Genomic DNA, 27,492 nt, shown 5'->3' with positions numbered 1-27,492 from the left:
GGCCAGGACCTGCCCCGGACCGCCGCGCGCGCCTCCGGGACCCGGGGGTGAGCTTTGGGCTTCCGACTTCCGAGGAGCGGGGCCGGCGAGCGCGGGCTGTGTGCTCCAGGGCTCTCTGGTCCCTGGGGGCCCAGAGCGGCCGGGTGGGGACCGTGCCGCCGCGACGGGGGTGGGGGGAGGGGGCGTGCCCAGGAAGGGTTGGGGGCGGGTTTCAGGAGCCGGGGACCGGGAGCGAGCGCGGGACGAGCGCCGGGGGCGGGGTGGGGGGCCTTCGGCGGGGCCCGGGCTCCCCGCGCTGGCCCGCGGGCGGCAAAGTTTGCCTCTCCGGGTCCAGCCGGTTCTCGCGCTCCCGCAGCCCCGCAGGTGCCGCCCCTCCTCGCCGCCAACCATGGAGCCCCCGGTCCAGATCTTCCGCGGGGAGCCGGGTCCCACCTGCCCCCCGAGCACCTGCCTGCCCCCCAACGGCAGCGGCTGGCCGCCGGGCTGGGCCGAGAGCGACGGCAACAGCAGCGGGGGCTCCGAGGGCGCGCCGCTGGAGCCCGCGCACATCTCTCCTGCCATCCCGGTCATCATCACCGCGGTCTACTCGGTGGTGTTCGTCGTGGGCTTGGTGGGCAACTCCCTGGTCATGTTCGTGATCATCCGGTGAGTGCGGGGTCTGGGCGCCGTCGCGGCTGGAGTGGGAGGCGGGGTGGGGGTGGGGGGAGTGAGGCTCCCGGGGGCGGGTGGGGGTGGTCCAGTCACCCGGACGCCGGGTGGGGCGCCAGGCGGGTGGCGGGGATTCTAACCCGTCCTTGCCGGGCTCCGGAGAGTCTCAGAGCGTGGCCTCCTTGAAGTAAGGGATTTCCTGGAAGAGTTTTTGGTGGGGGACTGCGAGGCTCGCACTGCGCAGATCGGGCCGCCAGCGGTGTTTTGAGGATTTGAGTGACAGTCTTCTTGCCCCCCAAGCCCTTGCTGAAAACTGTGGTCAGGGAAAGTACTAGGGTGCGCAGCAAGGTCAGCGTCTCCTGGAAAGGGAGCTAAGTTCGTTTGCCTGGCCTTTTTGCCTGGTTGCCTGCCCCAGTTTGGAGCGCTTGGTTTTGTCCTCCGTGAATATTTCTTAAGGTAAGATTCAGGCCCATCGAATGCACTGGAGATACTTCAGAATTTCCTGTGACTCATCAGATTGGTGTTACGGTTTATGAAGCAAAAGCCAATATACTATTTAGGGTTGTTGGTATCCACACATGAGCCCTTTTAGTACTGAAATGTCATCTCATTTATTAAGAATATCAGTGATTTTTGTAAATAAGCCATCTGATATTTATCCTCTGAAGTGTGGGTTGTGAAGGTTTTCAAAAATTGCTTTGCTTTTTATTTTCCACCGAGGGAAACTGAAGGTTCTATTACATTGTTCTTTGGTAGAATTACATGGAAGTCGGTTTCTAGTAATGAATACCCAAATACCCACGTATATAGGCTAGTTTTCTGGTAAGTGAAATGATTCTTATTTTGGTCTCTTTCAACAACAAAGAAAACAAGAAAAGAAAAAAAAAATCTCAACTTTGGCCTGGAGGCCCTTTGAAATATGTGTGTTTTACTTTCTGGAAGATGTAATGCTTTGGAAATGCACCTTGGAGAGTGGATAAGGGGTTTCCATTCCTTTGAGATAAAGGACAAAGTCACTCTTTTCAGGGATACTGAAGGATGAAGAAAAACTACTTAAAAAAAAATTCTCACTTTAGCTCCTTATTTATTATGAACCTTAAGAACATTATCTCTAGTAGCATGAGTCTTGAGATATAATCATCATAATAAAATGCCCATGTATTTATCTGTGTATCTAGTCTTCAGAGTTTCAGGTTTTTTATCTTCATCTGTGCTCCGGACCTAAAACCCATCATTTAAGCCTCCAAATATTATAAAGCTCATTTCACCTACAATTAGCGTTTGTACCTTGGTACCCTGGGTTTCCATAATTGTGTATTGTATTTTACAGGAATTCTATCAGTGAGGAGTAAAGGCTACAGAGGGAGGGGAGATTTGAAAAGCACATCGTTTTTTCAAGTCATTAGTAATTTCAGGGCTGTTCTCCATTAGAAAGACGATTATGGCAACTGAAAGCAAAGAAAAGACAGCTGTGTTCTCAATTTCAATTAAAATTTTTAGGAGATCTTTGGTTCAGAGGCTGTGGTTTTGTGATAAAACATTGTTACACAAAACGAAGATGCTAGGAACAAAAGCAACTCTGTTCGTACTTATGTCATATGTAAGTGCACCGGTAAAACAAAAACATCTTCTTGATATTTGAATGAACACCTGAAGTTTTGAGTTTGAGAAGAGCTTCTTAGTTGCTTAACAACTATTATATAGCCCTGCAGAGTAGGATAAAAAGGAATGAAGAATCTTAAAATGTGTGCAAAAACAACTCCGTGGGAGAACAGTAGACAAGAAATAGAAGTAGAAATGAAACATAAATACATTTAACAATTACATGTAATCATATATAATTAATAATCACCTTTATAAATAGTAATATAGTATACTTATTAATTATTCATATATTTATGTAACACGTGATACGTAATTGTCTATATGTACGTGTGTGTGTGTGTGTGTGTATGTATACACATATCTCCAAAAGATATCCAGGAATAAAATTTGCTAGAAGGGAATACATCCAGCTAAACATACACAAAAAGTTAGCCGGTTCACGTAACACCATTCGTCTTCTCACCCCAGCCCCAACTACTTGGAGATGAAGTATGAAAGGTGAGGGGTTATGCTATCGTCCTGGAATGCCGACGTACGGAAACATTGGTTTGCTTGCATCTATAGCTAAGAGGACTAAGGAGTGTTTAGAATCAGTTCAGACTGGGAGAGGGTCAAAGAATTGAAAAATAAAGCTTCAGAAGAGAAGTTGGTGGCCTCGGGTTTATTTCGCTCCGAAGAAGCAGCTGAAGATTTGAAAGGGGGGCGCTGTGGTGTTCGCATGGGAACTGAGAGCCCAGGCGGAGTGCAGGTTCAAACGCGGCTTTCATCTTCCGTGCTGAGGACTGAGCGACACTGTTTGAAAAGATTGAGGATCGCTTTGGAGAACGACGCTTTTAAAATACTATACGTTGGAAAGGGTCATGGTTCAGTCATCTGGGACATCATTCTAGAGACAGGATGTAGATGCTTGGATGTCAGGACAGGTACGGGTCTGAAATGGCCAGCTCAGACCTGGGGAGAAAGTTAGGGTTGTGGAAAAAGGCTTGGATTATTTTTTAGACCCGTCTTACAAATAGCTTTCCCACCTTGGGTACCTGAACTGTTGCCCAGTATCCTCCGAATGTATTGAAAGCTTCAAGGTTTTCGTCATGTCTTAGTACCAACTGCCTTAACTGCCTCGTGAGGGCACGGTAACTTGTCACCGTGAGCACCTTAAAACGAAGCACCCCAGCCTCCCTTCTCGCCAGGCTTTCTGGTTTGTGGCCCTGGGGTGGGAGGTTCTTACCTTGGCCCTGGATCTACGTCTTTGGCTCCTGCCGACACTTTGGGTGTGCCCACGGGCGTGGCGCTTACGTGTGCTCTCCCGTGTCCCTCACCTGCAGGGCACGCCCCGATGCCCACCCACACCCGGGTGTCGCCAGGCGGTCTCACCTGGGACATCTTAAACTTCCATCCTCCCACAACTTGCACGCATACAGCTGTCTCCCCCGTAGCAGACAGGACCAAAACTTAAGGGTCTGCCAGGCCAGTAAAGCTATCTACTTCGTGTGCGTTACTTCGTTTAATCTTGATGAAATAAACTGACTGAAGTGGCACCTTGCTAACTGCGGAGCCAGCCTGAGCCAGGTCCTTCCTGTGCTTTAGTCCGCTGCTCAGCTCAGTTCCTGCTGTACCATTCTGGAAACCTGTGGATGCCTTCTTGCCCGGCAGCCCTTCGTTTTCTCCCAGACTCTCTCTTCTTCTGGCCTCACCCGGACCTTGTGAGGCATCAGTCCAACCTCCCTTGCCAATACACTCAACTGCCTTGCCTTCTTGTCCTGCCTCTGTCTTCCACCAGAGCTTCACCCTGGATCAAGCCACGACCTTGTCTTCCTGATTCCTCTACACAGCTAATTGAATTCTGCCGAATAAAGTCACTGTTATCTTTGCCGAGGCCAGGTCGCCGCCTTCCAAGTGTATCTGACCCCAAGTCTGCCTGGTTTTTCTGTGTCTCTCTCCTATTTCCAGAAAGAGCCAATTCCTTTTCCCATTTCTCACTTAAAAACAAACAAACAAACAAACAAACACCCAACCCTAATTTAATCAATACTAATGCCTAAGCCCTCTCCCCGACCATAATCTTCATGGTCAGGGGAATGGTCTGACCCAGTTGTGCACCGTGACTCTGGAATCCAGCTTCTGGGAGCACTTTTCCTACGTATGTGTTTCGGCAGCCTCCCTCCCCTCGTTCCTTGCCATCTCAGTGGAGACGTTTCCTTCTTTCCGTCCAGGGTAATTCCCTGCCCCTGTGAGCTGAATCTCCTCACCTGCTCTTCTGGAGTTTCTGCTGTGTCAGGGATCTCCTTCCTACGCTATCTGTAATCTCTTCACTGATTTTGTCTCGTAAGCATCAGGACATCCTCAAACCTCTGTCATCTTACAGGTAATCAATGTCCAAGACCCTCCTACTTTTCTGGGTTCCCTTAGCTAATGGCTTCTCATCTTCCTGTGTGTTGTAGGTAAGCTTCTTGGAGGGATAATCCCTCTTGCTCATTTCTTTGTCTGCCATCCATTCCTCAGCCCAGGGCACTTGGGTTCCCTCCCTGACGCTCTTTTACCAAAGTTAGAGCATCATCATGTTTCCGATGCTCATTTTAGGCTGGCTGTCCCCTAACTTCTGTGGAGTTTTTTTTTTTTTTTTAAGTTTGTTTATTTGGAGAAAGAGAGAGGGAGAGAGAGAGTGAGGGCACGAGCACACCCGGGAGGGGCAGAGAGAAAGGGAGAGAGAGAATCCCAAGCAGGCTCTGTGCTGACAGCTGCAGGGCTCCATCCCATGAACGGTGAGATCATGACCTGAACTGAAATTGAGAGTCGGGCATGTAACCAACTGAGCCATCCAGGCACGCCATTCTGGGGAGATTTGGCACGCTCGACCAATCCTATGCCCGTCGCGTTCTCAGATAGCACCCTGTCCTTGACTCCCTGCCACGCCTTCTGGGTTTCTCTTGTCTGCATCACGGACCCCTCTTCCTCTCGTGTTTCTCGATTGGTCGTATTTTCCAAAGCCTTCTCGGAGCTTCTGTCCTCACTTTGCATGCTCTCTGTATTAGTCAGGAATCAACCAGAACAGCAGAACCAGTAGGAGATGTACACGTGAAGAGATAAGGAATTGGGCTACGTGACTGTGGGGCTGGCTGAGCAAGTCTGGAACCCGTGGGGCAGGTGTCGGGAGAGGCAGGCTGCTGGCCCCGGGTGGAACTTCCTTCTCAGGGCGGCCGCTGCTCTGCCCTATGTTAGTGCACTAGGACCTTCATGACGAAGTGCCACCCATGACTGGGTGGTTTGAACAATAGAACTTGTTTTCTCACAGGGAGGACAAAGTCTGAGGTCAAGGTGCTGGCCGGGCTGGTTTCTTTGGAGACCTCTCTCCTTGGCGTGTAGATGGCCCTTTTCTCCCTGTGTCCTCACAGGGTCTTATGTCATGTGTATCTGTGTCCTAATCTCCTCTGATACAGACACCAGCCATATTGGATTAGTGCCCACCCTCACATCCCATTATACCTTGATTTTACCTCACTTTGCCTCTTTAAAGGCCCTGTCTTCAAATACAGTCACATTCTGAGGTACCGGGGTTAGGACTTGACTGCGTGTATCTTGAGGGAACACGATTCCGCCTTAAACACTGCCTGTCCCCTCTCTGTGCCCCTTAAGAAAACACCTTCCTCAAGCTTCGATTTCTATGATAGTTTTGTATATATGTTCTCTTTTGTTGAATTTAAAGAAAAGTTTTACTCTTGCGAAGGTCTGCATCTTGTTGAGTAAAACGTAAGGATAAACAAGGGAAAAATTATTAGGGCAAAAATAGAAGGAATCAAAATTGCTTGTTCCTTGGTCTTAAGGTTTGCCTTTTTCTTTTCTCATCAGTTTTCCTTGCTTCATGGCTACCACAATAAAGACCTGTAGGGTGTCAATCCTCTGCTATCTTTGCCCTGAGAGTAGAAGACTTTTGCGTCCCTACAGTTCAACCTGGGCAGTGTTGAAGTGTCCTAAAAGGACATTTGTAAGGGCTTGGGAAAACAAAACAAAACAAAACAGAAACCAAATCAAAACAACCAACCAAACAACAACAACCAACAACAACAACCAGAACCACAAAAATATTCTGGATATGGTTCTATTTCCTGAACTCAAATTTCTTCTCCAAAGGCAGCCAACCCACCCGAGCTTGCTGGGCACACAGGTTGTTCTTTTTACAAAGGCATCTGTTTTCTTGCTCATAACTTGGGGGAGCAAGTTTCCCCCACTAACTTGGGGAGTTAGTGTTTCCTCCCCAAGCCACTGACAGGAGTCCCACTGTGCCGAGACCGTCTTAGGTTATGTGGCATATGCTGACTCCGGTCACCCCTGAGTTCATCTGGGCCCCATGGTTGAACTTGGGTCAGTCCCAGAAAAGGGTGTGGCTGTCACCAAAGTGGGGAAGTATGAGAAGTGAGGCGACCCAGTCAGAGTGCTGCCGTGCCTGCCTCTTTTCCATCCATCGCTGTAGTTATATGTACACATATTCCAGATTTTCTCAGATGTCACCGTAGCCTACCTTGGATAATATCGCCAGACTACACCTGGAGAGGCGTTGAAGACAAAGCAGAGACTTGTGGGTATAATTAACCTTGTGCTGCCCCCTATCTGACATCAGCCTTACCTCAGGCTTTGATTGAAAAATATGTTCTAGTTTATCCTGAGCCCTCTCTTGGAATCAGCATTAAACGTTTCCTGGCAAGTAAGCCTAGTAAAGATCGGTCCAGAAGTCATTTTCAAAAGTGCCCATCTTGCATTCTCGGAGTAATTCTTACTTGACAAGCTCTTAAAAGAGAGAATCGGTTTCGTTGCAATTGGTGATATGGATTAGCAAAATGGAATTAGTTTCTTCCCTGTGGAACGTGATTGTAGCCGAAATCCAAATCCTTGTGGACGGCGGCAGAGATCAGAGACTAACCAGCTGCCCCTCCCCCTGAATACAAAAGAAAAAGAAAGAAAACCAAGCTGGTCATCAGCTATCCAGGTCCTAACGTTTAGCAGACTCCAGGCACAATTGTACTCTTCAAAATCACTTCCTGTTTCTGTTGACTTTATGAATCTTTACAATTTTCCGTGGTGACAGTCTTATAGTTGGTTTTAGGAGGGACTTCTTTCTGGCTGGGAGGTGTTTGCTCCTCTCCATTAATCACTCGGCTGTATCTCTCGAGCAGCAGTATCTTGGTGGGAACTGTGCAGCTAGCTGGCACCTTCTTCACTGCAGATTAACTTCCAGATGCACTCAATTCCTCTTGCCCCCGGGGGATGCGGGTGGGGGGCTCTGTCCTCAGTGCAAAATCGTAACATTGTATGGCTGCAGGGCAGTCTTCTCTCCTTTTCTCTAAGGTTTGGCTTATGTGGTTTGAGTGGTGCAAATAATACCGGCTCAAAACTGTATTAAAAGATTTATTTATCCCCCCACAGAAAATCAGCCAATTTCTGTTTCTTTCTTTGGAGGGGATGCCAGCTTATGTCTGAGATAAAGAAAATTTACGTAAGAGAGTAGATTATAGGAGTAGGGATAATATCGTAAAGGCTTATGTGTGTGTGTGTACGTGTGTGTGTATTTTTATTTAAACGCTTACCTCCTTCCCTGGTCCAGCAGGCCAGACTTTAGATGAAAGAGGAGAAAAGCAGAAAGCATGTGATGACTATGTGATGAATTCAGAGATCCCAAAGGAACTGATCCAAAGGTGGGGAGGGAAGCTTTCAGATTAACAATGGCTAGGGTTCTGAGTGAGCATTTTCTTTAACAATGGGAACGATTTTCTCAGTATTAACTCCTTTAACTTCACCAGGTGCTAAACTCTCTTCACCTAGTGAAGGGGGTGTTTCCTTCTGGTAGAGGACAGAGCGGGAGGGTTGTCTTCTCTCCTTTCTACCAGCATCCTGTGGCTTACTTTAGCTATGTCAGTTTTCTGTATAAAATTGGAAAAAGTCATTTGAGATATCTGTATACTTCTAAGTATCCAGAGAGCTGACGATTGGTACACGTCAGTCATCTGAGGTCTGTAGTTTTCTACTGGACATTGTTAGGCATGATAGTGCACAGCTGGATACACTAGACCATTCGTTCTGGGAGTCAAGGCCATGCCAACAGAGAATGAGCAGGTCCAGGGCACCAGCTATTGTAGTGAAATCACCACTCTGCATTCTCCCACCACCCGCATGGACAGCCTTGCCGGCCATGCAACATGACCCATGTCCACCATTCCAGCTGTATCTCACCGCCAGCGTGGTCACTGAGGTGGTGACAGTCGTGGGACGCAGGGACATAGTCTGCTCCACTGACTTCCTATAGCTTTTGCTCTTTGCACGTGGATGAGTAATTCTGGGGAACTGAAGGGGCGTGACCATCTACATGAATCCGTGTGAGTCTATGAATTCACATAGCGAATTCACATAGTGACTATGTGAATATAGTGAGTATATTCAATTGCAGAGTCAGATCATCGGAGCAAGTGACTGAATTTCCCTTCCTTCCCTTAAATATCAATAAGCTGTTACCCCTGAGGAAAGAACCATAATTTCAATAGTAAATAATCCAAAAACATGTCGGGTAGCCAGTTAATTTCATCGGGATGAACTGAAAGTCATCTGGAGAATTCTCGGGGCAAACTCCTTGTGTTTTCAAATGAACTGTTCTGAAAAGTCACATTGGTAAAGCCATCATTTGTGATCATTTAAAACATAAAATCTGGAATGCTCTAAGTCTGGAAAACGAATAAATCATGCTCGTTGGCCACTAGAGAAGAGAGTGTCAAAACACGTCTCTCATTGTGCTAGTCTTCCGCTGTTGGTTTCACAGGACTCTGCAGAGAAATGTCCTTCTCCTGAGCCTGGTGTGTTGGGGGTCTTGAGACCCTAGTGCCTACAGCCCCAGGGTTGTAATATGGCGGCCAGCTTCCTGTGGGTCAGGAGCCATTGGTTCACCAGACCAAACAGCCATTCTTCAGGTGCATTCTGTTGGCCCTTAGGTGTCTGCTGTAGTAAAGGGATCCATTCAGAAAAATGACCACTCGGGTGTGTGTTTCATTCTGTTGGCGCTGTGGTTTCATGGCTACTCAGAACGCTCAGCTCTTACTTCCCACTGTCTCACTCGTTTGTGGTCTGAGGCAAGCCATTTACATCCTCCTTAACTGTTTCCTCACCCAAACAATGGGTATTGCTTGTGGAAAAACTCCCAACACGATAAAGTACCCGACAGCCTTTGTCCAGAGGGGGGCATGGTAATGTCCTATATTCATGTCGCCTGAATCATGCCCCATTTGCTCATCTCAAAGGTTTTTTTTTTTTATTATTATTTTTTTTACCCTCATGATGCTTACTTAACCACACTTACCAGAATGTTTTTCAATCTTGAGCTGCTGGAAGAAGCAGAATTCACAGAACCACATGATTTCTCTGATAAAATCTCTGCCTCCTGGAGAAACTTTGGAATGACAGCTCCGACTTCCTTTACTCGTGAGGTGTGCACTCCACGAACCCCTGAGAAACAGCGAAGCGCAAGATCCTGTCCAGGTCTTCTCTTCTTTAAAATGTGCCCTGATCTCTTCCCCACACACTGATCCTTCCCTTCCGTCTGTCCCTCTAGTTCCTGTGGTAATTTTTGACTCCACTGGTTGAAAAGCTCCCCGGGGGCGCGGTCTGTATATTGAGTCTTTCAGTCACGCTCAATGGCCAGTGTGTTGCTGGGTATGGAGCACTTAAAAATGTGTTGAAATAATGAAACGATAAAGACAGGGGAGGAAGCTTGACTCTAACAGGAGAGAAGAGAGGGTGTGTGTATTGTCAGCGTGGGGGCAATTGTAGGTAAGAGCTAAAAATGCCTGGAATCCACAAAATGGAAAACCTGTGTGTGTATTTAAAGATGGATGATGATTACCCATCAAGATCCTGGATGTATTATGCTGTCGCAAAGCTAAAAAAAGAGCTCCTGATTGAAGAAGCATCATTTAAATTTCAATTCAAACAGCACTTGGGCAGTGTACCTCAACAGGAAGGGATGCTGCTAACCCAAATATGGGCTCTTCTACCTGTATATTGTCAGAGCACAGGAAGGGATGCTGCTAACCCAAATATGGGCTCTTCTACCTGTATATTGTTAGAGCACAGGAGGCGCATGGGAAGGACGAGGAACCGTCTTGCGACTGCTGTGTTGCAAGGTCAGTGTTCCTCCCGCTCGTGCCTCATTTTTCTCACGGCAGGTGCCACGCTCTCCCAGAACCCCCGCCTGGTGACGCTGGTTCCTGACGGCTCAGCACAAAACCCTGTTCGTGTATGACTGCCAATCTAAGAGCACCTCCCCTCTCAATTCTCTGTAGGGAACTACGGTAGGAAGGTCTTGAGTTAATGTGTGCTGGGGAGCATTTCTCACTCCCGGAGACACGTTGTGCCGCTTTGCCAGGCGATGGCTTTCTTCGTGGCCCGACCCGTGTCCCTTATCGTCATCTCCAGGTTTGTAACATTGGCAAGTGTCGCAGGGACAGCCCACAGACTTTGCTCTTTTCGTGCCATATGCTCCTGTGGGGCGTAAGCTAAAAAGTGCAACCACTCACTGCCAGCCCCCCTCCAGCTTCTCCAGACGAGCCAAAAACTTCCCACCCAGATGGTGCCATTTTACTTGAAATACTCGCAAATTTTTGTAAAGCAGTGTGGAGGAAATGGACCATAATTTCATATCTTCTCATAGTAAGAAAGCTTACTCCACCCCCCTCCCCGCCCCGCCCAGGGACATCTGATTGAAAGGACTAACTACTCTCTCCATTTGATGAAATACAAACAATCCCCGAGTCCTCAACCAGACCGCCTTTGACCAGGAGGGTCTTATCGTGCTGTCACAGGATCCAGTCGGGTAACGTGCCTGAAGGACCATCAGCAAATCCTCATTGAACTCGTAGTGTATTCACTACTCAGAATTATACCTGTCAGTTCTCCCTTTCGGTGTGGTAAATGAGATCATGACCTGAGCCAACATCAAGAGTCCTACAGCTCAACCAGCTGAGCCACGCAGGCGCCCCCTGCAGTACCTTTTACAACCATATGACCTTGAGAAATGCACGGAAGTCTGGTGATTCTCAGTGGCCTCAGCTGTAGAATAGGGATACTGATGCCTGCCACGTGGAGCTGGGGTGAGGACTGAGTGGGGTGCATCTGTGGGACGTACAGCAGGGTCTGATGCAGGGAGTGTTTGAGATAAGTGGGTATCGAGACTGTCATCGTTAACATGGACCAGTTGGAAACCAGAGTGATGCGGTCACATCAGCATGCTGGCAGATACGGGGTTGTCCATGGCAGGAGGGCACAGGATCATCTCTAGGTCTCTGGTAGGTGTCTCCGGCCCCCGGGGGTGACAGTGGTAGCTCCCACGTGAATGGTCTGAGAAAAGCTTGTTTCTCAGGGAGCAAGGACTTTTGCTTGGACGAGTCTAGTTAAAATTTTGTGTAATTTGTAGGCATTTCTGTTACAGGTGCTCATCTCTCTTCTTCTGAGATCTGATGACCAGATCTGAATTCTTTATAAGCTCAAGGCTTAAGCAATTTCATACATTTACTCGTTGAAAGTCTTTTTGGAAGGCTTAAGAGCAAATCACTCATCATTTTATGATGGCTTAAAGAGGCACATTATATTTTATGTGTCAGCTTTTTATTTACATTCTAGGTAGTTAGCATATAGTATAATGTTAGTTTCAGGAGCAGCATTTAGTGATTCATCACTTATGTACATCACTCATTGCTCATCACAACAAGTGCCCTCTTTAATACCCACCACCCGTCTAGCCCAACCCCCACCCACCTCGCCTCCAGCAGCCCTCAGTTTGTTCTCTATAGTTACGAGTCTCTTATGGTTTGCCCCCCTCTCATTTTTTTCCTCCGCCTGTATTCATCTGTTTTGTTTCTTAAATTCCACATATGAGTGGAATCATATGGCGTCTGTCTTTCTCTGACTTATCTCACTTAGCATAATGCATCCTGGTTCCATCCATGTCAGTGCAAATGGCAGGGTTTCGTTCTTTTTGATGGCTGAGTAATATTCCATCGTGTATTCCACTCCTTTATCCACTCATCAGTCAGTGGACATTTGGGTCCTTTCCATAATTTGGCGGTTACTGATAAGGACATGTTATATTTTATCATAACTCCTTTTTTATTCCATTCATATTCTTCCAGCATATAAGCTCCCAGGCATCATTTTTACTATTATCTTTTGTATTCAAGCTAAACCATGGCTCTGACGAAAAACTAGGTTCCTCTCTTCTGGTCGTAACTGATGGCTTCCGCATACGTAAAGGAGGGAGAGGAGATGAAGACCATGGAGTAAATTAGACATATTCTCCGGAGCAGGGGCATTCCGTAGTTATCTCAGGAGCTCTTTAAGATAAGCATTATATTTCTCATTTTAGAGTTGAGAATCCAAAGCCCAGTTTTTAGTGACATGTCCAAAATCTAACAGTTGGAGGGAAACATAAGGACCAGAACCCAGGTCGACCCAACTGTGTAAGGCAGGGGACGTCCGTCTAACTTCATAAAGTAAGAGGAGAATATCAAGGTCACCAAATCCGAGAGCAGAAGTTAAAGGCACTGCTTGCTAAAATCTTTGTTAATATCAGGGATTTGTGGGGGAGAAAATGGAAAGAATAGGAGGTCGGCCTGTAAGATGCGCTTTTCAAACATAAAACCGCATTAAAGAAGACAGTATTTGAACAGATACTATTTCCGTCTTGCTCCCTTGAAACATTTGCTCTGTCTCAGCAAGTGGACCTTCCCTAGTTACCTGTGCCTTTATAAAGCCTAAGCCCTGAGCATTGGTCATACACATTTAATCACTTTCTAGAACTTACAGGCCACTTAGTAATATTTGAGCGAAAACTGCAAAGGGAAAATATGACATATTTTAAAGTAAACTCCTCGTTCTCCAGATTAAAGCACTGCTTAGATGGCAGAGCATGAAAATGGAAACCAACCGCTCCTGACTCTGTGGCCGTCTTGACCGTGCCTTCATCCGAGCACTGACAGGCCATTTCCTAGCAAGAAGAGGAGAGACCAGGGGAGGATTGGGGGGGGAGAGGGGGGGTGGGACGATGAGAATGAAGTATGATCCTGTGTGTCACACATTTTGAGCCAGGTCATCTACTGCCTTTATGGCCATTTGATTTTATTATCTTTGTGTAACAGGAACTGAAACTCAGGAAAGTTTTACATTGAGCCCAGACGCAGGATGATCTGACTTCACAGAAGACCACTCTGCCTCCCAGGAGAGCCCTGGCTGTTCTGTCACTACACGTTAAAAGACATTTCTTATGTGGATATTTATGTATTGAGAGACACCCTGGCAGTGATCAATAATAACCACTGAGCTTGATTTTGTAGCCAAAGCAGTAGTTCTCCATAAGACATGTCCTTACAAATGCCCTTCAATGAAAGCCAAAGCCATAACATTAAGAAAGGACATGGGGCATGGCTGAATTACTTACGATAAGGTCTGCAAATCGGAGGTGTGTGGAAAGTAATTAACATGGATTTCCCCTACGTATCTTAGCATTTGGCCTCTGAAAACCTGCCGATAGCGTTTGGAACATTTCCTGCCCCGTAGATCCCTGAGGGAGTGTTCTCTACGTAAAACAATCCTTTTAATTCCGTTTCAGTTGACAGTGGAATTGTTCTAAACTTCATGTTATGATGGAAAGAATCATTTGGGCTTAAAGGCAATCGTTCTTGACCTGCTTTGAAAATTACCATCCCCTCAGTTGGAAGAGGAAGCAATTTATGTGCTTTAAACATCTCTCAAGATGAGAGTAAAGAAAAACTGAGTTATTTCTCACCTACTGTGCTAGATTACATTGAGTGCCATGATGTGTATAAAGAACTGTCTGCTTTATGTACATAATGCATTTAAGACAAAAAAACTAGTGGCACACTGGCAAACAAAATCAACAGACTTAGTTGTATTTTCCATTAAGATGGAAAGTATTTTATTTATTTATTTATTTATTTATTTATTTATTTATTTATGATTTAAATCCAAGTTAGTTAATATATAGTGTCATAATGATTTCAGGAATAGAATTTAGTGATTCATCACTTACGTATAACTCAGTGCTCATCCCAAAATTGAATGTTATTTTCAAAGTGAAAACTGGAGAAGAGGGTACTGTTGGTGGGAACGCACACTGGTGCAGCTACTCTGGAAAACAGTGTGGAGGTTCCTCAAGAAACTAAAACTAGAACTACTCTACGATCCAGCAATTGCATAATTCAGTATCTACCCAAAGGATACAGAAATACAGATTTGAAGGAGTACGTGCACCCCAATGTTTATAGCAACATTATCAACAGCAACCAAACTATGGAAAGAGCCCAAGTGTCCATCGACTGATGAATGGATAAAGAAGATGTGGTATGTGTATGTGTGTGTGTGTGTGTGTGTGTGTGTATACATATATATACATGTATATGTACATATATATACATGTATATGTACATATATATACATGTATATGTATATACATATATATACATGTATATATATACATATATACATAAAATAGAATATATATAACTATATATATAAATTTTTATTTATATTTATATAAAATAGAATATATATATAAAATAGAATATATAATATACATAATAGAATATTACTCAGCCATCAAAAAGAATGAAATCTTGCCATTTGCAGTGATGTGGATGGAGCTAGAATGTATTATGCTAGACGAAATAAGTCAATCAGAGGAAGACAAACACCATATATTTCACTCATATGTGGAATTTAAGAGACAAAACATACATGGGGGAAAAAGGGAAGAGAAGGAAACAAACCACAAGAGACTCTTAATGATAGACAGCAAACTATGGGTTGACAGAGGGAGGTGGGTGGGAGATGGGCTAGATGGGTGAGGGGAGGGCACTTGGGATGAGCACTGGGTGTTGTATGTAAGTGATGAATCACTGAATTCTACAACTGAAACCACTATTGTATTGTATGTTAACTAAAATTTAAATAAACTAAAATTAAATTTAAAAAAGAAGACCATTTTGGATTTTCAAGAGACATAATCACAATGATGGATTTCTCAAAATGACCCCGAGGAAAAGTTGAGTAAGTTTTATCTTTGTTTTATTCAGGGAAAGGGAAGAAATAAATTGTGTAAAAAATGCTTAAGGCCAAGCAGCTCCAGGGTTAAAATGAATTGCCAGTCACAAAATAAAGACCTGTGTTATACACAAGTCTGTCCAAAAGATCTATATGTGTATTCACCTATTTATGTATGCTATCCTTTGCCTTTTTAAAATTTAATTATATTTTGAACACAGCACGAGAATAAAAGCTAGGTAGAGTCAGAGACTTTTGCCCATTGTCTTCTACTACTCCTAATGTCTAGAACAGTCCTTTTGCCTATTAGACGCCTAATATGGATTTGACCTGGAGATGAAGAGAAATGACCTTGTTTCTTGTCTTTTAGATACACAAAGATGAAGACAGCAACCAACATTTATATATTTAACCTGGCGTTGGCGGATGCTTTAGTTACTACAACCATGCCCTTCCAGAGCACCGTCTATCTGATGAATTCCTGGCCATTTGGGGACGTGCTGTGCAAGATTGTCATTTCCATTGACTACTATAACATGTTTACCAGCATATTCACCTTGACCATGATGAGTGTGGACCGATACATTGCTGTGTGCCACCCCGTCAAGGCTTTAGACTTTCGCACACCCATGAAAGCAAAGATCATCAACATCTGTATTTGGCTCTTATCGTCATCTGTCGGCATATCCGCGATAGTCCTTGGAGGGACCAAAGTCAGGGAAGGTAAGGACCATCATTGTCACCTCATTTGCAAAAACCTCACTTCTAATGATGTAAACTCCTGATGTGCAAGTGAGTAGGACACACAGCTAGGGGAAAAACCAAAAGCCAGTGGAAATACTATGCCTAAATCCACGGAAGATGAGAAACACAACCATTTGTGCTGTCCGTGTCTACACATAGGATAGGATAAAGACATTACCCAGATACAGATGCCCAGCCTATCTGCTCTTCTGGAAGTGCTTATCAGAATCTGGAGGAGTGGGGATGAAACAGGGAGCCACAGGCATGTGGATTTTTAGAATACAATTACATTGCATCCTGGCGATTCTAAGATACACCTACTCACTCCTCTTCTTTCTCCCCAAAAGAGGACCCTAAATCATTAGACGTCTATGCTGGCTCTTTACTCTTTTTCTTTAGGCGTTAATCTTCGCATCCCTATCATAATAGCTTCATCTGGCTGTAAGCCATTCAAAATCGGGTTCACAGATGGATGATAGTACACATCAGCAAAACTTAGATTTTGGACATTTTAGTTCTCACCCAATGCAAACAGGATACTTGATGTTTCCCCAGTATTTCTGAGATGGTGGTTCTAACACCTGGGTACTTTAGAAAATACAGTTGATCCTTGAGCCATGTTGGGGGGGGGGGCACCAGCCCCATGCAGTTAAAAATCTACATCTGACTTTTGATTCCCCAAAAACTTAACTACTACTAATAGTCTACTATTGACCCAGAAGCCTAACTGATAACATAAATAGTCAACTAACATGTTTTGTATATGTTCCTATGCTATATTCTTAGGATAAAGTAAGCTAGAGGAAAGAAAATGTTATTAAGAAAATCATAAGGTAGAGAAAATACAATTATAGTACTGTCCTGTATTTAGAAAAAAAAAATCTGTGTATAAGTGCACCTGTGCAGTTCAAACCCATGTTGTTCAAGGGTCATCTGAACTCATGCCCGGGTCTCACCTCTGGAGGGTCTCTGGGTTAATTGACCTGAGGTACCGTCTGGGGGGTCAAGATTTTTTTGACGGCCCCAGATGACTCTGACCTGTAGCCTGGGTGAGAATTGCTGCTGGGGAAGTTTTGCTTAGAGATTCCTTGGGAAGAAGGGAGCAGAACCATCACTTTGGACTTTATAAATGCTATTTACTGCTGTAGCAGTTCTCTAAATGTTCTAGTTTATTAGAGGGGCTCATGATACCTGGGAATACAGATAGTTGAATACGTGTAGTGGGGGGCTTGCCAGATCAAAGAGAGGGCAGGTGCTAAAATCCTAGCTTACGTGGCATAGTCCACATTAAAAAAAATTTTTTTTGAATGTTTATTTTTTGAGAGACAGAGAGAGAAAGAGCATGAGTGGGGGAGGGGCAGAGAGAGAGAGAGAGAGGGAGACACCAAAGCAGGTTCCAGGCTCTGAGCTGTCAGCACAGAGCCTGTCGTGGGGCTTGAACTCACGAACCGTGAGATCATGACCTGAGCCAAAGTCAGACATTCAACTGACCGAGCCCCCCAGACGCCCCTGGCACAGTCCACATTTTTGATGAAATACAATCTTTTCCCTCTTAAACAATAAAATGAATTTCCAACTTCGCCATGGTGGATGTTAAGCTATAATACTTGGGTAAATTTTAAGACCTGTCAAACTTCATCAGAGAAGCATTATAAAATATGATTAATTACACACAGGGTTTTGTTTCTTCCTGCATACACCAAATGGAAATAAAGCTGCAGGAAACCGTTCTGAGCATAGGGTGTTGATACATAATAATTGGATTCAAGAAGAGAGGCCATGTAGACACCACCAGGACTAGAAGAATGGGCTAGACAGTCAAAGAAGATGCTGATTTTCCCCATGGCAAATAAAGAGCTGATTTTGGTATTTCATGACATGCTTGCAGACTTAACCACTACACTCCTCTAATCACTGTCAGAAAATGACGTCCTAGAAGCAATGGATTTCAGTTTGGCTTTTGAAAGAGAAAAATGAAGGTAGATGTAGGTTTTCCAGGAAGGAGCTGCTGTGGATGAGTGTGTGCAGATGTGGTGGAAGAAGGGACCAACCAGTGTCGGGAGAAGATTAACTTGTGCGGGAAACCGAGGAGAAAATGGGAGAAAATTAACGTAGTCTCGTCGGAGGGCTCCGTTCTTTCTTCGTTTCTTCTCTTTTCTAAAGCAGATTTTTATGTGATGAAAGATTGTCTCTGGACTCATTTTGGAGTGCTGGATGACACTCCATGTCAGGACTCTTGGATCACGAAGAGGACTGCTTTACACAGTCTCTATGCCGTGAATTAGAGCTGAATGGCATTGGTAGTTTATAGTGTTGTGTTTGCGGACAATGCTCACTGAAGGAAATCAGGCGTCAATTTCACGAGACCAGGCTCATCTGGACAAGAAATCTCAGCTAATGTTCTGGGTTTCTTCCTGGCCTCTTTTTTGGTTAAGAGCACAGATTCTGAAAGCAAATTGCCCGGAATCGGATCCTGATTTCCCCATTTATGGACGGTATCACTTTGGAGACATTACTCAGACTCCTGTACCTCAATGTCCTCATTTGCAAAATAGGGGTAGATAACAGTGTCTCCCTATTAGAGTGTTTTCCAGATCCATCGAGTCCGTGCATGGAAAGCTGGAAAGCAGTGCCTGCGTCTGGGAAGCGCTTGATCAATGGTAGCTAGCATCTGACCTGACGTAATGATTTTAACAGGTCCTGCCTCCCTGCTATGTTTACCAACATCCGACAGGGTATTCATTCAATATCGAAGGCTCTTGTGTACAGCAAAATTTTCACTCGCTGGGCATAAGATGTTAAATATAACATTTTACATAGCATACATGTGCACACCATGTCTTTTGGGAATCATAGTCTGCCTAATATAACGACTAAATAACGAAGTTGTTGTAATGGCTACAAGCAGAAACAAAAATATTCGTAACAAACACCACAAAAGCTTTAGTTTAGATACTAGAACTAACTCTATAATTACGACAGCCTGGAGACGTTGGAACCCATACCAAAAAAGAAAGCCGCGGCCCTCTAATATAAATCTAAAAGCAAAAGAAAGACTATTTTGTAGAAAAATCACTTTATTACGGTTGACGTGCAAAGAGCTGTACGTATTTAATGTAAACAACCCAGCGCATTTGGAGATAGCTGTATACCTGTGAAACCGTTATCCCCTCAAGACCGCAGACCTTTGTCACCTCCCGAAGTTTCTTCTTGCCTTGTTTATTATGTTTCTTGTGTGATAAGAAAATTTAACCGAAGGTGTCCTCCCTCCTAGCAAATGTCAGGTATGTAGTTCAACATTGTCAGTTACAGAACCTGTGCTACATAGTAGATTCCCAGAACTTACTTACTTGCATGACTGAAACTTTGTACCCTTCCTTTGACTTACTGTCTCCCCTGTTCCTCCTGCCCTAAGCTCTTGGAAAGCACAATTCTTGTCTCTGCTTCTGTGAATTTGATTATTTTAGATTCCATATATAAGGGAGAGCATATAGGATTTGTATTTCTTTGTCTGGCTTATTTCACTTAGCACAGTGTTTACCGGGTCTATCCATGTCGCCACGATTGGCAAGATTTCTTTCTTTTAAAAGACTGAATAATATTCTGCTGTGTGTGTGTGTGTGTGTGTGTGTGTGTGTGTGTATCACCAGTTTGCATTCCCACCAACAGGATCCCTTTTCTGCACATCTTTGCTGACACATCTTTTTTTTTTTTTTAAATAATAGCCACCCTAACAGGTTTGAGGTGATTTTGATTTGCATTTCCCTGTTGATTAGTGGTGTTGAGCACCTTTTTATATACCTGTGGGCAATTTGTATGTCTTTTTTGGGGGAGACGTCTATTCAGGTTCTTTGCCCATTTTTAAATCAGATTATTTGCTTTTCCACTATTGAGTTGTATGATCTCCTATATATTTTAGATATTAGCCCCTTATCAGATACATGATTTGCAGATATTTTCTTCCATTCCGCAGGCTGCCTTTTCAATTTGTTGATTGTGTCCTTGGCTGTGCAGAAGAGGGGTTTTTTTTTTTCTTCTTTTTTTCTAGGTTGGATTAGTTTGATGCAATCTTGCTTGTTGATTTTTGGTTCTGTTGCTTGTGCTTTGGTGTCTCATCCAAAAAAAAATCATTGCCAAGACCACTATCAAGAAGCTTTTCCCCTACGTTTTTTGTAAAAGTTTTATGGTTTTATTTACAGTTAAGTCTTTAATCCACTTTGAGTTGATTTTTGTGTATGGTATAAGGCCCCAAGTGCATTCTTTTGCGCGTGGATACCCCATTTTCCCAGCACCATTTATTGAAGAGCCCATTCTTTCCCCATTTTCTATTTTTGGCACCCTTATTGGGAGATTACTTGACTGTATAGGCGTGGGTTTATTTTGGGGCTCTCTAATCCATTCCATTGGAATATGTGTCTGTTTTTTTATGCCAGTACCAGACTATTTAGATTACTATGGCTTTGTAATATAATTCATCATCAGGCAGCGTGATACCTCCAGCTTTGTTCTTGCTCAAGATTGCTTTGACTATTCAGGGTCCTTTGTAGTTCCGTAGGCATTTGAGGATTATTTTGGCTAAGGCTGTGAAAAATGCCATTGGGTTTTGATAAAGGTTGCACTGAATTCAGAGATTGTTTTCTGTAGTGTAGACATTTTAACAATGTTAGTTCTTCCGATTCACGCACATAAGATACCTTTGCATTTATTTGTGTCTTCAATTTCTTTCATCAGTGTTTTATAGTAATCAGTAAACAGATCTTTTAGGCTTATTTACAAATTTATTTGTGAGTACTTTATTCTTTTTTGATGGTAACGTAAATGGGATTGTTGTGTTTACTTTTCAGATAGCTTATTGTTAGTGTATCGAAATGCAACTGATTTTTGTCGTATGTTGATTTTTGAATTCTGCAACTTTACCGAAAGTGGTCTAATCGAGTCTTTAGGGTTTTCTCCACATAAGATTGTGTCCTTCCCAAACAATTTTACTTCTTTCTTTCTGATTTGGATGCCTTTTATTTCCTTTCTTGCCTAAATGCCCTGGCTAGGACTGTCAATACTATGTTGAATAAAAGTGGTGAGAGTGAGCGTCTTTGCCTTGTTCCTGATCTTACAGGAAAAGCGTTCAAATCCTTCACCATTGTATTTGATGTTAGCTATGGGCTCGCCATACACGGTCTTTATTATGTTGAGCTACGTTCCTTCCATACTTAATATGTTGAGAGTTTTAATCATGAATGGATGTTGAATTTCTGTCATATTTTTCTGCATCTATCGACATGATCGTGATTTGTATCTATCATTCTATTGAATGATTTGGGGAATCCTCACAGGGATAAATCCTGCTTCCATCGCAGGCATAAATCCTGATATTGGCATATGATTTTTTTCATGTGCTGTTGAATTTGGTTTGCTAGTGTTTTATAGGATGTTTGCATTTCTGTTCATCAGAGATATTGTGGTGTCTTTGTCTGTGGTGTCCTTGTCTGGCTTTGGTATCAGGTTCATGGTGGCCTTGTAAAATGAGTTTGGGAAGTGGGCCCTCCTCTACAACTTTTGAAAGAGTTTGAAATGGATTGGGATCCTTTTAAAAAAATTTTTTTAAACTTTACTTATTTTTGAGGGAGAGAGAGAGAGAGAGAGAGACAGAGTGTGAGTGGAGGAGGGGCAGAGAGAGGGAGACACAGAATCCGAAGACAGGCTCCAGGCCCTGAGCTGTCAGCATAGTGCCCGACGCAGGGCTGGAACTCATGAACCGTGAGATCATGACCTGAGCTGAGGTCAGATGCCTAACCGACTGAGCCACCCAGGAGCCCCTGGATTGGTACCCTTTTTAAATGCTTGGTAGAACGTAACCAGTGAAACCATCTGGCGCTTGGCTTTTCTTTGTTAGGAGGTTTTTGATGTAGTCTCAATCTACTTGTTATTGATCTGTCAGACTTTCTATTTCTTTATGATTCAGCCTGGTAGGTTGTATGTTTCTAGAAATGTATCCATTTTTTCTAGATTCTCCAATTTGTTGACACGTAATCGTTCATAGTAGTCTCTTACGATCCCTTGTATTTCTGTGCTACCAGTTATAATGTCTTTCCTTTCGCCTAGTTCTGTCTCTTTCTGAGTCTAACTAAGGCTTTGATTTTGTTTACCTTTTCGAAAAGATTTTGTTCGTCGTTTTCTGTTTGTTGTCTGTTTCTGTGTATTGTCTTTTGTTTTCCTGGTCTCTGTTGCATTTGTTTCTGCTTTTTTCTTCATTATTTCCTTCCTTCCACCAATTTTGGGCTTTGTCTGTTCTTCTTTTTCTAGTTCCTTAATACATAAAGGTAGGTTATTTATTTGAGATCTTTCTTTTTTCTTCACACGGGGTGGTTATCACTGTGCACTTTCCTCTAAGAACTGCCTCTGCCACCATCCCCTAGTTTGGGTATGTTGTATTTGCATTGCCATTCATCTCGAGCGTTTTGTATTTTACTTTGACTTTTTCTTTGACCCACTGGTGGTTCAGGAGTGTTATTTAGTTTCTACATATTTGTTAATTTTCCAGCTTTCCTCCCATTTGATTTCTATTTTGACATGGTCAGCAAAGACACTTAATATGATTTCAGTCCTCTTAAATTTGTGAAGACTTGCTTTGTGGCATAACGTGTGATCGATACTGGAGAATATTTCATGTGCATTAATATTTAATATTTAAATATTTAATATTTTAATAAATTAAATATTAATATCAATTAATTAATATTAATTAAATATTAATGTATTGTGTATTATAATATTAATATTATAATTACATATTAATATTAATTAAATATTTAATATTTTAATGTGTATTCTGTTGCTCTTGAATGTTTTGTATGTGTCTGTTAAGTCCATTTTATTTATAGTGCTGTTCAGGTCTGCTGTTTCCTTCTTGATTTTATATCTGGAGGATCTATCTATTGTTGAAAGCGGGATATAGAAGTCCCCTATTATTACTATCTATGTCTCCCTTCAGTTCTCTTAATAGATGGTAGATATATTTAGGTCCTCCAATGTCGGGTGCGTATATACTTGTAATTATTGCATCCGCTTTGGTGACTTGGCCCTTGTATCATTGTATAGTGACTTCCTTTGCCTCTCAAGACAGTTTCTAAGTTGAAGTCAGTTTTGTCTGATGTAAATACAGCTACTTCTGCTCTCTTTTGGTTTCCATTTGCATGGAATATACTTTTGTATCCTTCACTTTTGGCCTATGTGCATCATGAAGGCTAAAGATGCATTCTTTTCCCCAAAAGAGAACATTTTGTAAAAATGGTGCCCTTGGACTTGAATTTCCTTGTTGATTGCCTCCGTATTCTCTTTTCTCTTTGTTGGGATAACCTTAAATTCATTGACATTTCCGGAGGATGTTTCTAACTCTATCACTGGATGTTTCCCAAAGTCTTGTAAAAGCAGCTGTAGTTGATTATTTCACCCATTCGGCAAATATTTATTGAACTCCTACTACGTGCAAGATCATTTGTTCAAGAGGAAGCTGATACTCACAGTTAGAAGATGTATCCAAATTAAACATCAGCTCTTATGTTGCCTGACTTGTCTTAGCAGATTGCTTTTCCATAATAACTACTGTAATCAGTCCCTATTTTCGAGGGTTTCCACGTGATATTCATTTATTCACTTATTTAACAATTTTTACTGCTTCAGCCCCTTATGTTCTTTTAAAAATTTTTTTTTAACGTTTATTTGTTATTGAGAGACAGAGAGAGACAGAACATGAGCAGGGGAGGGGCAGAGAGAGAGGGAGACGCAGAATCCGAAGCAGCTCCAGGCTCTGAGCGGTCAGCACAGAGCCCGACGCAGGGATCGAACTCCCAAACTGCGAGATCATGACCCGAGCCCAAGTGGGTCACTTAACCGGCTGAACCACTGCGGCACCCCGCACTTTATGTTCTTATTTAACAATTTGTATTCCTTAAGCATCTTGTGGTTCTCACCACCCTATCTAGCAGGGATTAAATATTGAATAAAACACGCTGGGTATCTACCCTAAAGTAGTTTGCATTCTGGATGGAGAGAAAAACATCAGGAAAGGTAACATATTATTTATTACAGGAGGGCTTCTGTCTGGCTTCTGTCATTATATGATGATTAAAAATAGGGTGAGTATAATATGTAAACAGAATATAGATTGCAAGGGAGAGGACTGTGGCCTCTGCATAAATGTCTTTGATGTGCCATTTAAGCTGAGGCCAACCTCAAGAAAGAGACAATCTTGGAATACACAAAAACTAAGCATGGAAAAAATAAAACAAAAAATTAGACACGTTCCCTACCTTTGAGGAGGCTAGACTCAATAGACAAATCGCCTGCAATGTGTCACCTGTCAAAAGTTGTTTAACAAATACTTTTTTCAATGATAATAGGGATGATTTTAAAAAATGATTTTAACTGTTAGTATTCCTATAAACACTAAAAGCAAAAATTAAAAGAGATGCTTATTTTTTTCTAATAGTCTTCATAGTAATAGTGGTTTAAACAATGACTTTAAAAAAAATTTTTTTTTTTAACGTTTATTTATTTTTGAGACAGAGGGAGACAGAGCATGAACGGGGGAGGGTCAGAGAGAGGGAGACACAGAATCCGAAACAGGCTCCAGGCTCTGAGCTGTCAGCACAGAGCCCGACGCGGGGCTTGAACTCACGGACCACGAGATCACGACCTGAGCCGAAGTCGGCCGCTTAACCGACTGAGCCACCCAGGCGCCCCAACGATGACTTTTTTTAGAGAATCAAAAAATCCCAAGTTATTCTGGAAGTTTGCATTTACCAATGAAAGGTTTGATCTGGCATCTAGTTGATGAAAGACATATTTCTAAGAAAGTCATCTTTATAATTGGCCAAAATAACTATATTCTTTGTATTTTAAAATAGGTCCAATTGAAATTCTAAGACGATACCTTTTGTTTTTCCTAAGGGATATTTGATTAAGATCACATCCAAACGTTTTAGAAAACATAAATAGAACTGTTTCACCTCTCTAAAAATATTCTTTTGCCATTTTTGACGTAGAGATGCCCAATGTGGGAAGAAAATATTATCATTATGAAAATTACACTCTTATTGCTAATGATTACTCATCGGTAAGGAAGGATCAAGGCCTGCTCTGTGCTCAATGACTGCTCAGACGGAAGAGGACAAAATGTGGACTCACTGACGCTTGGGGAGAAAGGGAGCCCCCGAGGGGTGAGCAGGCCCCCCGCGGAAGCATCATCAAAAGGCTTATCCTGGGTCTCCGTTCTTTCTGGTCTCCGCTCTTTCCGATCGTAAGGCCATTCCAAAGAGAATGCTGTGCAGCCACGAGAAGCAGAGCAAATAACTCCATTTTCCAAGTGGCCATCTGAAATATTTGTTTTACCTGTTACATAGTCAATGTTAGTAAAACGAAAAATGTTTCTTGCTCACACGTTTTCTTGATGACAGTGTTCATGAGGTTTTTCTTCCTCCTTCTTCTCCCCTTCCGTCTTCTGTTTTCTTTTTCTTTTCTTCCTCCTTCTCTTTCTTTTCCAAAAGTTTACTCATGTTTCAACAATGCCCTGAATCAATTGATTCCGTTAAGTCACAATTCCTGGTTCGTCTTTGGACACATTTTTTTTTTTTTTATAAATTTTTACTGACACACATAATGATTTCTTATAAATCACTCGATGCTTTCAGACAAGTTGACTTTTGCTAAATTGAATGGCTAGACTCGAAATATTTCATCACTTATTACAAATAGATACTAGCTTTTATTGCCAGAGCCGTGGGTCTGGGAGAATTATTAATAAATGGAAATACAAGTAAGGGCTTATGCTATAAATGATCAATTTAGCTCTTCTGACAGTTGTCCACGATAAAGTGGGCTCCACAACTGCATAATTCCTATTGCGAGCTTGTCTCATTTATTCCATAGTATTGTGATGTCACCAATAAATGGCTTCATTGTAATAAGCACAAAGATAAGGTAGTTTACATATATAGCATTCATTCCCAATTTGGTGATCTGCTTCAGGTAATATCATCTCACCATAATTGTACCTTTGCACCCAAATGTATTGAAACTCACTTTGAAATTTTTTTAGTGTTTATTTAGTTTTGAAGGAGAGAGAGAGAGGTGGGGGAGACAGAGCACGAGCAGGGGAGGGGCAAGGAGAGAGGGAGACAGAATCGGAAGCAGGCTCCAGGCTCTGAGCTGTCAGCAGAGCCTGTGGGGCTCGAACTCACAGTCTGTGAGATCGTGACCTGAGCGAAGTCGGACGCCCAACCGACTGAGCCACCCAGCCGCCCCTGACACTCACTTTTAGAATACTCTGCAGCCACGGTCATAAGAAAAGACGTTCTTCTGGTGCTTATGTTTGTTTTGTTCACCTTGTCCAGACGTGGATGTCATCGAGTGCTCCTTGCAGTTCCCGGATGACGAGTACTCCTGGTGGGACCTCTTCATGAAGATCTGTGTCTTCGTCTTCGCCTTCGTGATCCCTGTCCTCATTATCATCATCTGCTACACCCTGATGATCCTGCGCTTGAAGAGCGTCCGTCTCCTCTCTGGCTCCCGAGAGAAAGATCGTAACCTCCGTCGGATCACCAGGCTGGTCCTGGTGGTGGTGGCGGTCTTTATCATCTGTTGGACCCCCATTCACATCTTCATCCTTGTGGAGGCCCTGGGGAATGCCTCTCACAGCACCGCTGCCCTCTCTAGCTATTACTTCTGCATCGCCTTGGGTTATACCAACAGCAGCCTGAACCCCATTCTCTATGCGTTTCTGGATGAAAACTTCAAGCGGTGTTTTAGGGACTTCTGCTTTCCAGTTAACATGAGGACGGAGCGACAGAGCACCAGTAGAGTCCGAAACGCCGTTCAGGATCCTGCTTACATGAGGGATGTTGATGGGACAAATAAACCAGTATGACTAGTCGTGGAGATGTCTTCCTACAGTTCTTCGGGAAGAGAAGAGTTTAATGATCTAGGGTTAACTCAGATCAGCACCGAAGTCTGAGATGGAAAGGTAGAATCTTTAACAAACTTTTAGAAGTCTCGTGGTCTGAAGTCCTACGATGCTGGCTGGGTTAGCGACCCAGGTCAGCGGAAGCATCGAGGCTGTAGGGATGGGGTGGAGAAGACTTGAGTAAGCGAATCCAGCCCCTTTCTAGGGCAGGGAAGCACGGCTGATTCTGGGTTCCTTTGATGAACAAAGAAATAAGCCTTTTCTCTTCTGGTTACCTAAATTTAGTCCGGGCCCCACCTGCTGCGGCCTTCCCGTGCAATGCGGTTCCAAAAGCTCTGTTGAAGAAAAAAGACAGGACAAGACAACACCTCGGTTTCAGAGCTCAGTGGGCCTCCAATCCAGATGCTTGACGTTGACGACGACCACCTGAATACAAACAAGGACCGTTCCTA

General features: G+C 43.4%; 1 protein-coding gene across 1 annotated transcript; it reads left to right on the top strand.

Annotated features, from left to right (window-relative positions):
* Positions 1-388: 388 nt before the first annotated feature.
* On the top strand, positions 389-27,492 carry OPRK1 (opioid receptor kappa 1). Its single transcript, XM_042973543.1, has 3 exons — positions 389-645; positions 15,710-16,062; positions 26,472-27,492. The coding sequence occupies exons 1-3, from the start codon at positions 389-391 to the stop codon at positions 27,002-27,004; spliced, it is 1,143 nt and encodes a 380-aa protein (XP_042829477.1). The 3' UTR covers positions 27,005-27,492.

The sequence above is a fragment of the Panthera tigris genome, chromosome F2 (assembly GCF_018350195.1).
Source record: "Panthera tigris isolate Pti1 chromosome F2, P.tigris_Pti1_mat1.1, whole genome shotgun sequence".
Taxonomy (NCBI): Eukaryota; Metazoa; Chordata; class Mammalia; order Carnivora; family Felidae; genus Panthera; species Panthera tigris.
The sequence above is the reverse complement of the archived record's forward strand: the minus strand, read 5'-3'. Positions and strand labels throughout refer to the sequence as shown.

Bases quoted from the DNA above. Each gene is read 5' to 3' on its own strand.
- OPRK1 (XM_042973543.1), top strand. From the start codon at position 389: ATGGAGCCCCCGGTCCAGATCTTCCGCGGGGAGCCGGGTCCCACCTGC. The intron at 646-15,709 runs GTGAGTGCGGGG...CTTGTCTTTTAG, and splicing joins GTCATGTTCGTGATCATCCG to ATACACAAAGATGAAGACAG. The intron at 16,063-26,471 runs GTAAGGACCATC...CACCTTGTCCAG, and splicing joins AGGGACCAAAGTCAGGGAAG to ACGTGGATGTCATCGAGTGC.